The 15,204-nt window shown below is 33.0% G+C and overlaps 1 protein-coding gene across 1 annotated transcript; it reads right to left on the reverse strand.

Annotated features, from left to right (window-relative positions):
* Nucleotides 1-8,111: 8,111 nt before the first annotated feature.
* LOC105162862 (putative 1-deoxy-D-xylulose-5-phosphate synthase 2, chloroplastic) lies at nt 8,112-14,262 on the reverse strand. Its single transcript, XM_020693653.2, has 10 exons — nt 14,088-14,262; nt 13,822-14,001; nt 13,205-13,369; nt 12,971-13,121; nt 11,801-12,072; nt 11,225-11,501; nt 10,190-10,497; nt 9,603-9,884; nt 8,517-8,801; nt 8,112-8,426 (listed from the first exon to the last, which is right to left on the reverse strand). The coding sequence occupies exons 1-10, from the start codon at nt 14,196-14,198 to the stop codon at nt 8,274-8,276; spliced, it is 2,184 nt and encodes a 727-aa protein (XP_020549312.2). The 5' UTR covers nt 14,199-14,262; the 3' UTR covers nt 8,112-8,273.
* Between the last annotated feature and the right edge of the window lie 942 nt (nt 14,263-15,204).

Here is a 15,204-nt window from a genome sequence, read left to right on the forward strand (position 1 = left end):
AAAAATTATATAATTATATATATATTATAATATTAATATTATGTAATTTATATTAGTAAAGAGTCTTTAATAAAGACTAAAGACTAAAGAAAAGAGAAGAGTAGAATATTGAAGTACTGAACTCTAAAGAGTGAAGAAGTCATTTGTCTCACGACTCTTACAAACAGAGAGAAGAGAACAATAGAAAAGAGGAAGAAAGAAAAGAGAGGACAACGACAGGAAAACTTAGAGCATTGCACCGGTGACTACCGCGACTCGCGATTCACTGAGAACGAAAAACTGAAACAAAAATTCACCTTGGCACCAGCTCTGGCGGCGACCATCTACGGATTGAGTCAGAAAAAGTGCAAAACCAATCTCACCCGAGTCACGACAGGTAAGATTTCTGGTTTGGTTACTTTGGTATCTTAGACTCTTACAAGAAAATGAAAAAAATTTAACTTACAATATTGATTTGAAGGTGTTTGATGAAATGCCTAAGTAAACTTGTGCAGTTCGGTTTGGTTAACCGAAATGGACACCCCTATAAGGAACCCACCCATGGTGGGAATCAGTACTTTCTTTCAATTGTTGACAACTTTTCAAGAAAAGTGTTTGTTTTTTTGTTGAAACACAAATCAAAGGTTTTCGAAAAATTTGAGAAGTGGAAAGCTCTTGTTGAAAACCAAACTGAAAAAAGACTTAAATCCTTGTATACTGATAACGGACTTGAGTTTTGCAATAAAAACTTTGATTATCTTTGTGATAAATTTGGGATTAAGAGACACAGGACCAATCCCTACACCCTAGAGCAAAATGGTGTTGTTGAACGTATGAATCGTACTTTGCTTGAGAAAGTTAGATGTTTGCTGATTAGTTCTGGCCTACATAAATCATTTTGGGGTGAAGCAGTTTTAACTGCTACATACTTGGTAAATATGTCTCCTTCTGTGCCATTATTAGGCAAGTCTCCTGAAACTGTTTGGAGTCGTAAGAAGCCTGATGTTTCTCTTTTACGTACTTTTGGTTGCTCTGCTTTTGTTCATCAGAATTCTGATAAACTTGAACCTCGTTCTATGAAATGTGTTTTTATTGGTTATCCTGATGGGGTTAAAGGGTATAGGTTGTGGGTTCGTAACCAACCTAAGTTTAAGATCATTATTAGCAGAAATGTGACCTTTAATGAGAATGAGATACCTTGTCTTTCTAAACCCGAAATAGAACCTAATGATATGACCTTTAATAAGGTGGAGGATAAACCAAGAAGAGGGAGAGAATGTAATAGAGAATATTGATCAACAAAACTTAGAAGAAGAACCCTTAGAAAACCCCTTAGAAAATTACCAACTAGCGCGAAATAGGGGTAGAAGAGAATGGAAGATCCCCTCTAGGCTTAATGATTTTCAAGTAGCACTCAACATTGAAAATTTTGAACGAAAATTTGAACCTTCAAACATAGACGAAGCTCTTAAGTCCAAAGAATGACTTAATGCCATGAATGAGGAGATGAAGTTTTTAAAAGACAACCATACTTGGGATCTAGTGCCTAAACCAAAAGATTGTTCCTTAGTAAATTGCAAATGGATCTTTACAATCAAACAAGAATACCCTTTAAAATATAAAGCTAGATTAGTAGCCAAAGGGTTCACTCAAAAGGAAGGGATAGACTATAACGAATTTTTTTCACCTGTTGTCAAATACACTACTGTACGTGTTATCCTTGCTCTTACTGCTCATTTTGATTGGGAATTGAAACAAATGGATGTCAAAACTGCCTTCTTGCATGGTGATCTTGATGAATGCATCTATATGCGACAACCTGTTGGCTTTATTGATAAAAACAAACCCAATCATGTTTGCTTGTTAAAGAGATCTTTATATGGTTTGAAACAGTCACCAAGACAATGGAACAAAAAGTTTGATATGTTCATGCTTTCACTAAATTTTAAAAGCAGTGATTACGACCATTGTCTGTATTTCAAGATTTTGAATGATGTGCCTATTTTTCTTGTGTTATATGTTGATGGCATGCTCATTGCTAGTTCTAGCATTAAACTCGTTGAATCATTAAAAAAGGACCTTTCCAAAAACTTTGAAATGAAAACCTTGGTGACGCAAAAAGAATTCTTGGCAAGGATATTTGTAGAAATAGAAAAAGTTTTTCAATCCTTTTAAATAAAAAATCCTACATTCATTCCATTTTGAAAAAGTTTTCTATGGAAAACTCTAAACCCATTTTTGTGCCATTAGCTGCTTATTTTCAATTATGTAAAGATCAGTGTCCAAAAACTACTTCTAAAAAAGAGAAAATGAGTAAGATCCCTTATTCTAATGTCATTGGGTCTATAATGTTTCTTATGGTATGTACTAGACCTGATATTGTATATGCTATAAGTTGTTTAAGCAGGTACATGTCAAATCCTGGACCTCCCCATTGGGAGGCCCTAAAATGGCTTCTAAGGTATCTGCGTGGTACTGACAATATAGGTATAAACTTCTCCAAGTTCTCTGATTCTATTAATCTTGTTGGTTATGTGGATTCTAATTATGCAAATAAAAAGGATAGTAGAAGATCCACCACTTCATACATCTTCACTTTGTGTGGCTCATGCATAAGTTGGAAGTCCCAACTACAACATATTGTTGCATTGTCTACCACTGAGGCCGAATATATTGCTACGACTGAAGCGTTTAAAGAAGCGATTTGGCTTGAAGGCCTCATTAAAGAAATTGATTTTCTCAAAAACAAACTCATTGTTTTCTCAGATAGTCAATCTTCAATCCAACTTTGTAGAAATCCTGTTTTTCACGATAGGACTAAACACATTGATGTAAGGTTTCATTTTATTCGTGACATTGTTAGCAAAGAGGTTATCAAATTAGAAAAGGTTAAATCTGAGGAAAACCCAGCAGATATGGGTACTAAGTGTCTCCCTGTTGAAAAGTTTCTTAATTGTCTAAATAATTTTAAATCTCACTCCTGACTAGTTGTATTGCAGGTAAGATGTTGTTTCCTTTGCAGGAACAAGGGAGCGGGGCCAAAGGCTATGATGAGAAGCCAGATCCAAATTAAACTCCAGGACCCAGTACCTTTTATTAAGGTCTGGTACATGGTGAAGTGTGTTAATAGTATGACCCATGACCTTATTTCTGGTAGGCCACTTATAGGCCCAAGTCCAAGCCACCCGGCAGCCCACAAGAACCAGCCCATGATCCGACCTACTTACCTGGTACTTATATTTACTCAGTGTTGCCCTAACTCTCATTTCTTCTCTTGCGCCGACTGCTTCATCCTCTCTAAATCTCTTTGTAATCTCTCTGAGATTTCTTCCCTTCTCTCTCACCGGTTTCCATGGAACATTTCCTAAACCGACCCAATGGTTTAAGGAAAGCTTCAATGGCCTTCCATCCTCACCTCTTCTCTCGACCGTATATAATAGGGGTATCCCTTCTCCTTTCTCGAAACAGATACTGAAAAGCTCTCTTACTCCTCTTGTCTGTGAAAAACATGAGTTGTGAGGCTTCTAAGTGATCTTAGTGATCAGTTTGTGTGGTCTGGGTTTGCCGGTGATCCGTGGTGTTACTGTAGCTTGGTGCTTTTGGGTATGGAACTTTTGTGACCGTGTCCCTTTCTAGTTGGATCTGACAGATTTTGGGCCGATCATCTGTTAACAGTATTTATTTTTCTTTTAGTTCTCTTATCACTGTCATTGTTTCTTTATTTCTGTAATATATTGGTTTGTATATATTAAGGAATTTTGTACTCCAAATCTTTGTAACAGTTGTTAGGATTCGTCTGATATCCACTCTACAGGGACGAACCAATGTCCATGTGAAAATGCCCCGTCCTGAAATATTTTGGATGATTGGTGAAAACCGTCCTATAATTTGGAGCGAAATTTGGGACAATCTACCAAAGCCGTTGAAAAATAGATCCAAAGGACAATTAATTAAAAAGAAAAGTTTAGATCAACCTTATGAATAGTTTGGAACGTAAATTTTAAATCGGACGTATTATTTTTAAATGGTTATTGGGAAGACATTTTGGACAACCTTCGAGACGTGTTTTCTTTTTTTATTTGGGAAGGAATATCGTCCCAAATTTCGTTCATATTTTTAGTTAATTTTGGAAGAAAAAAATTGGTTTTCTTTTTATATTTTTTATTGGGTGAAATCTTACTGTATTCAATTTATAATTAAAGACGATACTTTTCAAATTAAAGAAATTAAAATTAACTAAAATAATTAAAATACAATGTATTGTAATGAATTTCAAAATAAAAACATAAAAAATCCTAACCTAACTACTAGGGTGAATGCTACATTGAGTCCATTGACGGGCTTTGTGATGCGGTGGATAGTTAAAGGAGGGATCAGAGGTGGCACAATGGGGTGTATTGATGCTTCTGACCACCTGCCCATGCCCACGTCTCTTGCCACGTCATGGGACCAGTGGAGCAGACCTTTGAGGCATCTGAAAGCTAAAAGCCCAACAATAAATACATTCAAGTAATATATATTTAACAAATATATTTAATCAATTACGTGAACAACAAAAATACAAATCCCATATGCCTATCCGCTATGCAAAAATACAAATCCCCTATCAACTAATACAACACAACTTTCGGTTATTTAATTAAACATGTATTTAATTTTCATAGTATATGCATACCAAGAGCTCACAATTTTCTATTATTGTGTGGTTTTCCAACATCTCTACAAAATACATAAAAAACAAGCATCTCAGCTCTTAATCCCCTATGCATACCAGATATGCATCAAATAGAACCACAAGAAAATTCAAGAAATATGTGATAAGAAGGGCAATACATTAAGCAACAACAGTAGTAAAATATTTTTGTCTTGATATTAATTTATTTTCTAAGGATCATTATAAAATCACTACAAAAAATAGCTTTATTGGGACAGATCTTGGAATGGCTCATCGTCCCATTCACTGTTGGAACGGATTTAGGACAACTTTGAGATGAAACAATGTCCGCCTATAAAAAGCTCATCCCAAAATATTTTAGAGGATTTTTGGACAGTTTTGTCAATTGGTAAAACGGTGTACATGTGTGTCGGTGGGCGCCGGGTGGTGGTGGGTTGTGCGGCAACTGAGAGAGAGAGAGAGAGACAATTGAGGGGGGAGGGGGGTGGTTAGGAATTTGGGGGAAGAAAATGAAGAGAAAATGTTGAAATGTCGTCCCAACAATAATTATTTAATTAAACAATTTCGTATTTAACAACACCGTCCCAAACACCATTCCAAAATATTTATTAATTTAAAAAATTAAAAAATATACATAGTATTTGAATTTCTATTTTGAGTAGTTTGTTTTGGTGTTTTGAAAATAGAGAAAGAAAAATAAAGATAGATAAGTATGCGTTTGAGATAGATTGTATATTTGGATTTGTATTTTGATATAATATAAAATAGTTTAAAATAAGTGGTGTATGTTTGATGTTGAAATTTGAGAGACAAATGTCACTGTTGATTGTAAAAAATCATGTCTTTTATATACATATATTTATTAATATAAGTGTGTATGTATATAGTATTTTGTTTGTTAGTGAAATATAGTATATATATTTATGTTAAATAATTTTCTTTGTTGAGGATTCTTTTTATATTTTAAATAATAATTAAAAATTTAATGAATAATTAAATGCATTGTAGTATTCTCTACAAAATTATTTTGTTAGACTTTATATTTGGATTGAAAAATATAATATATAAAATTTAAATAATAAATATTTTGAATTAAGTATGTGTTATTAGTATTTTGAGTACAAAATATTTAAACAGTGAAAGTTCAAAAATTTGTAATTAATAGTTAAATGCACTATAGTAATGTATTGAAAATTCATTTGTTAGACTTTATATTATGAGTGATAAATTTTAATAGATAATTGAAGTAATAAAAAATTTGAATTAAGTATGTAGTACTGGTAAATTGTCCTCAATATATAAAACTGATAAAGTATTCGATTGAGGTAGAAAAGTTTTACATATTTTTTATCACCAATATTGATATTAAATATTTTTAATCATTAGTTTCATAAGTTAATAATTATTTTTTATATATAATTATTAATTAGATTTAACATATATTATATATTATATATATAAAATATATAAATTACAAATAATTTATAAAAAAACCAAAGAGAACTATTTGCTTTGGAATCAGGAACCAACAAAAATAATTTAAAAATATTGCCCTATTTTTGGGCTAAAAAATCAATAAAGATAAAAATACACCCAGATAAGGTGTGCTTTTATTAGTCCAAATATTGATTTGGTTTTGTCCCATCTCGAGCATGGGTCAAAACACAAATCCAAACATAATAATATCTTTCATAAAATCTCACGCAATTATATAAAATGACATATTAACATTAATGTTACAATTCAATTAAAATAAATAAAACTTAAAAAAATATATATAATATGTTTATGAAGAATGGATACGATAATCGAATGTTCATACTTAAAAGACTGTTCTTGTAATCAACAATCGTTATAGTGAATCTTAATTGAAATCATCCAATCTTAAATCTGACCGTTAGATATGATCACATTCATATCATATTACTTTACATGAAAGTTCAATCTAACCTAGATAACAGATGTCGAGATATCGTAGTTGTATAATTAGACTATATTATTAAAATTATTTATCAATTTGAAAAAAATTAGATATAAAAATATGTATTAAAACATCTAATTGTCTAAGGGTATAATTAACCAATTGAATTGCCTAAAAATTTAAAAAACAAATTGTCATATGTCTACTAAGAATGAACACAATAATTGAATGCTCATACTTATGAGACTGTTGTTGTAATCAATCATTACACTAAATCGTGGGATAGAATTATTCGATTTTAAATCTGATGTTAAATATAATTACATTGACGTTATATTACTTTACATGAAATTTCAAGTCAATTCATATTACGGATATTGATATATCGTATTTGAAAAATTAGGCTATTATTAAAGGAAGAAAAGGACGCCACCTATGGGATGGAATTTGGGACGGCAGAAGAACAATCGTTCCAACCACTGTCCGAAAAGCAATCCCAAATTTTTTAGATGTTTAAAATTTTAACTTGCCCCTGTTTAGAACCAATTTGGGGACGGCTATTTGGGACAATATTTGGAAGAATATCCCTTCAGAAAATGGACCTCTTCTTGATCGTCCCAAGTAAATTTCAAGTCGTCCCAAATTTGGGACAGCATGCATGTCGTCACACATCTTATCCCAAATTATTACCCACTAAAATCTTGGAACGACATTTAGGATGGTTTCGAACTGTTACTTTTTCCGATTTGATTTTGGGATGAACCTTCTATTTTGGGATAGTAGGTGCTAGAGCGAGACTTTCCATTCTAATTCCTCCTAAGTCGTCGCAAAATCATCCCAACTTCCAATAAAAATTGGGACAAATGTTAGCTGTCTTAAAAATCATCCCAATAACATATTTTCTTGTAGTGACATATACCCTCAAAGGAATTTAATAAAATAATAAACAACTATAATAATTCAAACAATCACTAAATTTCAAGAACTACTACCCCAGTGTTGTAATACATTTTCAAATATTTTTATAGTATTCTTCTATTACAAACAATTTTCATAGTAATTTTTAGAAATCACTTGTAACAGTTTCTCTAATGAGTAAGAATTTAATGCATTATTTATCTAAAATATTAAAAAGGAAGCTTCATCATGCTAATTTAATATTAGAAATAGTTTTTTTTTTTTTTAAATCTTCTAGCAATAACCATTTTTCTATTTTTGTGGGATCTTAAAAGAGTGGATGGGAGGTTTAAAAGAGTTGGAAGCTAATAAAAAATTTATAAATTAAATTAAATTAAAATTAGCAGACCAAAAAAATAGGAGACGCTAAAGATGTGCTTTTTCGTAATTTTAATTCTTTTGAAAGATTTTGTTCCGATTCAAAAAATTGCATCAGTTTAAATATAAAACATACGACCACACCAAAAAGGAACGAGACGTATCAAATATCACAATTAAATAAAAAGAAATAAGAGTATGTTTAAAATTTACAAATGAAAATGAAAAAAAAAAAAAAAGACTATGTAATGCAACTTATGCTGAAGAATAAAAAAGATGTATTAATATTTGAGGAAGCTGTCTCCTTATTTACAGGACATATACCACTGGACATAACATTTTTTGGAGTAAACAATAATGCCCTTAACCTCAGCCTTTGATTTCAAACTATATATATATATGCATAAATGGTCGTAATTTGAACTACAGACTGAGTAAATGGAGGCTGTCTTTTCCTTCCCCGATTACTGACAATACAGTGGCTGCAATATGGTTGGGGCTAAGCCCTGCCTCCTCGATCTGGTCGCTTTGAGCACCGTGGTCGATATATCTGTCTGGAAGCACCATCGCCCTCCACTGCAACACAGACACATAATATTAATAAAAAAAGAACTCGAGGTGGTGGGGTGGGGGTGGGGGTGGGGGTGGGGGTGTTAATTGTTGTACCTTAAGATTTCCATCGAGTAATCCATTCAAGCATAAGAAATGAGAAACATGCGAACTGAATCCTCCAATTGATCCTTCTTCAACAGTGATGAGAACCTCGTGCTCTTTCGCCAACTGCTTGATCAAATGCCCGTCGAGAGGCTTGCAGAATCGAGCGTCGGCCACCGTCACGGATACGCCGTGCTCGTCCAGAAGCTTTGCTGCTGCCAAACAGTTTTGCACTATTGTTCCAAACCCCAAAATCGCTACTCTACTTCCCTCTCTTAAGATCCTTCCCCTGCCAATCTGTTCAGAAACCAGCATAGTTTAGCTAACTTTGATGTCGAACAATTTGAATTAATAATTACGTAAAAACCCTGAAGTTTGATTATATCATTAAAAAGACTCTTCAATTTTGAGAATTTACAATGACATTCCTTACGATGATATTTTATAGGAATAATTACATATAAACCCCAGATCTATAATTTATTTACATAACTTACCTCTGTGTTTTGAGTAATTAATGTTGACGTATGTGCACTTTTTTAGAAAAGGCAGGAGTGATTTATGCAAATGATGTCGATATTTCTGATAACTATATATATAATTTTTCAAAAGATAAAAATAATTTGTGTATATAGACCATAGGTCAGGGATATAGATGTAATTATTTCTATTTTATATATATCATACATTCTTCCTAACAATAAGAATTTGATATGAGCGTAAGGGTAGGTGGAGTGAAATTTCCGGTAATTATTTCAAAATTGCGGAAAATTTTTATTCCCGCTACCTCCATAACTTGTCCAAAATTGAGTCAGAATAATTCATAATATAATTACATAGACATCCCTAAGATTTGATTATCTTATAAAAAGAACTAAATTTTGAAAAATCCAGACTAACGTTCCCTGAAAACATCTTTTACATTATAAAATTCTCTAGCATTCTGGTCTTTAAGGATGAATATGTAATACAAAATATGACTGAAAGAAATATAGTATAGTTTCTCAAAATTGATGGACATTTGGGTAATATATCCAAACTTTGGTGGGTGGCAGTGTAATTATCCCAAAATATAGTGAGGGCATCAATCTACAGTACCTCTAAAGGAGTTCCTTTGTTATTTGGTGGAAGAAGCGCGCCAACTCCGTTTCCTCTAGGGTATCTGAGGCAACTAGGCCGGTCGTTGATCTTTGCAGCTGTGGCGATCATGTGCATAAGCTCTGCCTCGTCTGATGGAGCCATGACAACCATGTTAGGCAAACAAGCCATGTAAGTGGTGTCAAAGGCTCCACAATGGGTCGGACCGTCGGCCCCGACCAATCCGGCCCGGTCCATGATAAATCTCACGGGCAGCTTTTGAAGGTCTACATCATGAGCCACCTGCATTTTATCAACTTCTTGTCAAATTTACAAATTTTTGGAATCGTTGCACAAGAAAATCATACATAAGTACGTGAATTATCGTAACTTACTGTCACTTAATATATATTTTTTTTAAAAATTTTTAAATTATCAATTAATATTTTGTAACTAATATTATCTTTTATTGCAGTGATACGCCACCTTGTCTAAACTATACGCCATGCATGTTCGATAAACACGATTTTTTCTTCCCTTTTACGCATACAAATTATGTGTATAAAATCACATGACCCCTACAATGTTAAGGTTTGAATTGTCTTTACCTGATCATAACCTCTTTGCAGGAAGGATGAGTAAATAGCACAGAAGGGCTTGAGGCCTTCTGTTGCTAGACCAGCTGCAAAAGTGACGGCATGCTGCTCGGCTATCCCAACGTCGAAACATCGGCTAGGAAAGCGTTTCTGGAAGGCGTTAAGCCCCGTGCCCCCGCCCATAGCAGCATGAATGGCTACGATCTTATCGTCTTGCTCCGCTTCAGCTATCAAAGACTCGGCAAAGTACTGAGTGTATGAAAGCGTCTTCGACTTGGACTTCGTTTGTCGTCCAGTTCTTGGATCGAACTTCACCACGCCTGCAAAACACGGGTTCTCACTCTTAAATCCTCGTAGCTACGCATTACTGAAAAATTATTTGTCCATAAAACAATTTTCGTATATAGTTTTGTAGTGACGATATTTGCATTAAAGTTGTCACGAACAATGATTGAAAAAGTTTTTAAATAAAGTTATCTGTATATATAGATATATAATTAGTGATACATATATAGTAATAATTCAAGGACAACAAATATAATTATGAATAGATATAAGATGTCGATATAAATGCATGTGCACTATTTGACTGTAATGTCAATTTTATAAACGATTTTTGTCATTAATAATTATACAGTTTCAAAATAAAATTAAATTATTTTCACCTTCATATATAATAAACTGTTTTGAGATTTGACATAATTATAAATATTTTTTTATTATTTAAAAAATTATTAATACCCAATTTAAAATAAAAATAAATTATGTAATCCCTATACGGTGAGTGAAAATTACTACTTTAAAAATATATTAAAAATATATAAACTTATAATCCATATATAATTCAAAAGGGTATTGGAATCAGTTCGACAAAAATTAAATGAAAATCCAACAAAGGATAATGAAATGATCAATCAATACAAAAATTGGATGAAAAAAATAAAAGAGGACAACTACATTTAATATTTTATCACTAATTTTATCATGTTTTGTTGTAGTAGAAGCAAGAAAACTAAGAGAAATTCATGCAAAGTTGTAATGTATTACCATGCATCTTGTCGGCAGCGGCCTCAGCGGGAGGGTAGCCTTTGCCCTTTTCCGTCACAACGTGAAACAGGACAGGCCCCGGCGCTGGCATTTCCTTAACTTTCTTGAAAACGTAAACAAGATCTTCGATGCTATGGCCATCTACAGGTCCGATGTAGTAGATGCCGAGTTCCTCAAAGAGACAGGCTCTTGGTCTCCCGACAATCCCTGATCTCACGTACGTGTCCACCTTAGCAGCCAATTCATGGGCCTGGTTTCCCATTTGCTTCGTCATGTCCTGTCCGTGATCATGACAAGATTTGTCAAAACATTGAATAAGTTATAAAGTGGGTTAATTACGCTTACACAGCTTTTTTAAATACGTATATACTTCTAAAATTTATGTAAATTATTTTATTAATATTAGCATTTTTCGTCCAACCTTCAATAAGAGGAAATTTGGTGTAAATGAAAAACTTTCGAACGAATAGTAAATGTAATTTTCAAATATTTTTAGGAAAAAATGTAATTTTATATTTTTGAAGAAAAACTAAATATAATTAATCCAAATCAAAGGAAACAGAAAAGATTATGTACTTTTGCAGCTTCACGAAGCTGGCGAAACTCGGTGCTTGCTGTTAATCTGGTGAGGGCTTTGCTGAGAGCTCCTACCGGCGGAGCAGGGCCGTCGACGGTGGCGGTGGGCAGGGAAACTTGGCTGTTGTCGTTCAAGACGATGATGAGATTGGAATCAAGAAAGCCGGCATTGTTCATTCCTTCAAATGCCTGCCCCGCCGTCATCGCTCCATCTCCGATCACTGATATTACATGATTGTTCTTCCCTAACAGGTCCCTCCCCACAGCCATTCCTGAGTAAATTCATGCACAGAAACACGACTTTAATTATATCTTGTTGATGAGTAGAAACAACCGCTGATACGAAGAATAATTGTGAAAAAAATAATTATACATATGGGTATTATTAAAATAGTCAAGGGTATAATTGTAATTTAAAAAATAAAATCAAGAATATTGGAGATCAGATCATCCAAGATGAGCCCACATGCACGATCCGAGATTGTAAGCTTTATAACTTATAAATATCCAACTAACTAATCGTTGTAATAAACATAATATTAGGGATAAATTAAATATTTAAATATAATTTTCAAAATTATAAAAAAAATGTATAAACTGATTGTAATTCTGATTTTATCACAATATAATTTTCAAAATCTGTCTAAGTTGTAACATTTGGTGATATATTACTCGACAACTAATTATTCGAACCAACATGTTTTTAAACCACCACTTTTTTTAAGACGGGATCTCTACCTTTTATAAATAATTATTTTTGGGTTATTAGTATTGTTTCTTTTTAATATTTTCACCTTTCAATTTCGACATTAATGTAGAAAAAAATAAGCGTAAACAAAACTATATTTATATTTATACTTATAAAAACGATAATGCTGATTTATCAATTATTGAATATCTAAATTTACCTTTTTAATTAATTCTATCCCACTTCAATAAAATTTGATAATCAGAATAATTAATTTCAATATTTTTATTGAAGTACCCCTTAAAATTTTTACAAACCTCAATTTTTGACACATTTTATGTTTTAAAGCCACTATCCTCTAATTGATAACCAATCTATGAATTAAAAAACTAATTATTTATAATTTTTAAATATTTTTACACACATATACTGCTAATGTATGTGTATATATGTGTGTGTGTATATATATATAATATGCTTACCTAAACCTGCTGAAATACTAGTTGAACTATGACCAGCTCCAAAGGCGTCATGCTCGCTTTCTTCCCTCTTGGGGAAGCCCGCAAGCCCAAATGTCTGTCTAATCGTGTGCATTTTCGACCTCCTCCCCGTCAATATCTTGTGCGGATACGCCTGTCATAAATTTTCAGTTGGCACGTTCAAGAACATCGTCGTATCACTAGAATTTAACAACAATTCATGTCAGAAATGTGTACCTGGTGCCCGACATCCCATATGATTTTATCCTCAGGAGAGTTGAAGACATGATGCAGTGCTACTGTGAGCTCCGCCACGCCTAGGCTTGAACTCAAATGCCCTCCTGTTTTGGACACTGTGTGCACTATTTCTTCCCTTAGTTCATCAGCCAACCTTTCTAGTTCCTACATTCACCCCAAAAAACAACAATCACTTTTCCGTTAATTTTAAAAAAGTATCGCTTTTGATCATATGGGACCTTTCCGTTAGTCATTTAATGGAAAAGAGCACGTGACGGTTCAGTTAGAGACCAAAAAATACTAGTTTTTTAAAGTTATGGGACCAAAAGTGAGAATCATGTAATTAATAGAACCAAAAGTGTAAAGATCCCAATGGTTGAGAAAAGGTAACATGGGACCAAGAGTGCTACTTTTTAAAAATTATCGGATCAAAAGTAATAATCATATAATTACTGAAACCAAAAATGGAAAGACCATAAATTACAGGACCAAACATAAATTTTCCCTGATCATGTAGTAAATATTAATTGTGTGCAGATAATACATTAAAAATGTAGTCAGTACATCAAGATATTAAAAACTGATCGAGTACATACAATATATGTCTAGATTATTACCTCTACGGAGAGATTTTTCATGTGGATGGGATGGTTTATGGTGTCCAAAATAGGCGTCGACGGCTTCTCTCCGCTGAAATTGAGACTGCTTACTATCCGTCCGTTCTGCCTTGGCGCCAGCTTCTCCGTCTTCTCGCTCGTGTCGTAATTGTCTTGCTGAACAGCCGATATCCCAGAAAACTAAACATTGCAACAGAAAGAAAATGTCAGAAACAACGTTGCATTTCTACAAATTACGAACGAAAACATAAGCTATATATGACAACCTTTTGCCTGATTTGGGTAGGAAGAGATAACCAGGTGGAGGTTGGAGTGGAGTCATGAGAATGAAGCAATGATGAGAAGAAGTTGTTTCTGATAAGTCCACAGGAAGCCATTTTTGCCTAATTGTTACAGAGTTGTAATGATCAGGCAGGCGGATTGGAGGCTCCTGGGGACTGAAATACTGCATTGTTGGACCCTTTTTATAGTGAACATGTCGGGTGTCATGGTCAGCTCACCTACCTCAAAATAATTCATTCATGTGTTGTTGGTAGCGGGCAAAAATTTTAACTTAAATCAGGTTCAGATAGATTTGAATCAATTATATGATAAATGTAATACACTTATTGTGCAATATGTGTACAATTTAAGATTTGGTTTCATCAGATATGATTCGGATAAGAATTGTTCGGTAAATGAGATAATTCCTAGAACTTGCCAATAACATGTATATGGAAAATTAACATAAATTCTTGTTCAGATTAGGTGGGCTGAATCCAAACTGTAATAATGATGTATAGTAAGTAAATGATTATATTTATTACGTGATTAATATATTACTTTTTGAATAATTATATGATAAGTGTGTAATAATATTTATAATATAAATCTTTAATTAATTGGGTCTGCATTTATGGTCAATTAAATGAATTTTTGTTTTCATTTTTAAAGTTGTAACTGGGAACCAATTCATATAGACACCACCAAAATTGCAATATTTAATCATGGGAAAGTATCATAATTAATAACAAAATAGTCATTGACTACGGCCATGTAACAGTTGTTAGCGAGGGTGGCTAAAATATTTGTCATGGGTAAAATTAGTCGTGACAAATATTTTTACCATTATGGTGAAAACCTATATTTTTCCGTCGGTTTTATTTAACCGTCGTCAATAAAAAAATATGTACCACGAGTTTTAATCCATAGCTATTAAAATTGTAGCCAATAGTCATTATTTTTCTAGTGAGATTTATACAAAATATAAATTAAACAAAAATTATAGTCCAAACCCTACCAAAAAAAAAATTTACTCCATACTGTCAATTCAATATTATCTACAGATCGAATAAAACCAATAAAAAAAGTTAAGATTTGATAACAATTAATTAATATTTATCA

This window comes from Sesamum indicum, linkage group LG5 (genome assembly GCF_026168435.1).
Source record: "Sesamum indicum cultivar Baizhima isolate 11 linkage group LG5, ASM2616843v1, whole genome shotgun sequence".
NCBI lineage: Eukaryota > Viridiplantae > Streptophyta > Magnoliopsida > Lamiales > Pedaliaceae > Sesamum > Sesamum indicum.

What these genes read in the sequence shown, in the direction of transcription:
- LOC105162862 (XM_020693653.2), bottom strand. Translation starts at nt 14,198, where the DNA reads ATGGCTTCCTGTGGACTTATCAGAAACAACTTCTTCTCATCATTGCTT. An exon ending in CGCTGCCGACAAGATGCATG is followed by an intron (nt 10,498 to 11,224) that starts GTAATACATTAC and finishes CGTGTTTTGCAG; the next exon opens with GCGTGGTGAAGTTCGATCCA. An exon ending in TGCAAAGAGGTTATGATCAG is followed by an intron (nt 9,885 to 10,189) that starts GTAAAGACAATT and finishes GATAAAATGCAG; the next exon opens with GTGGCTCATGATGTAGACCT.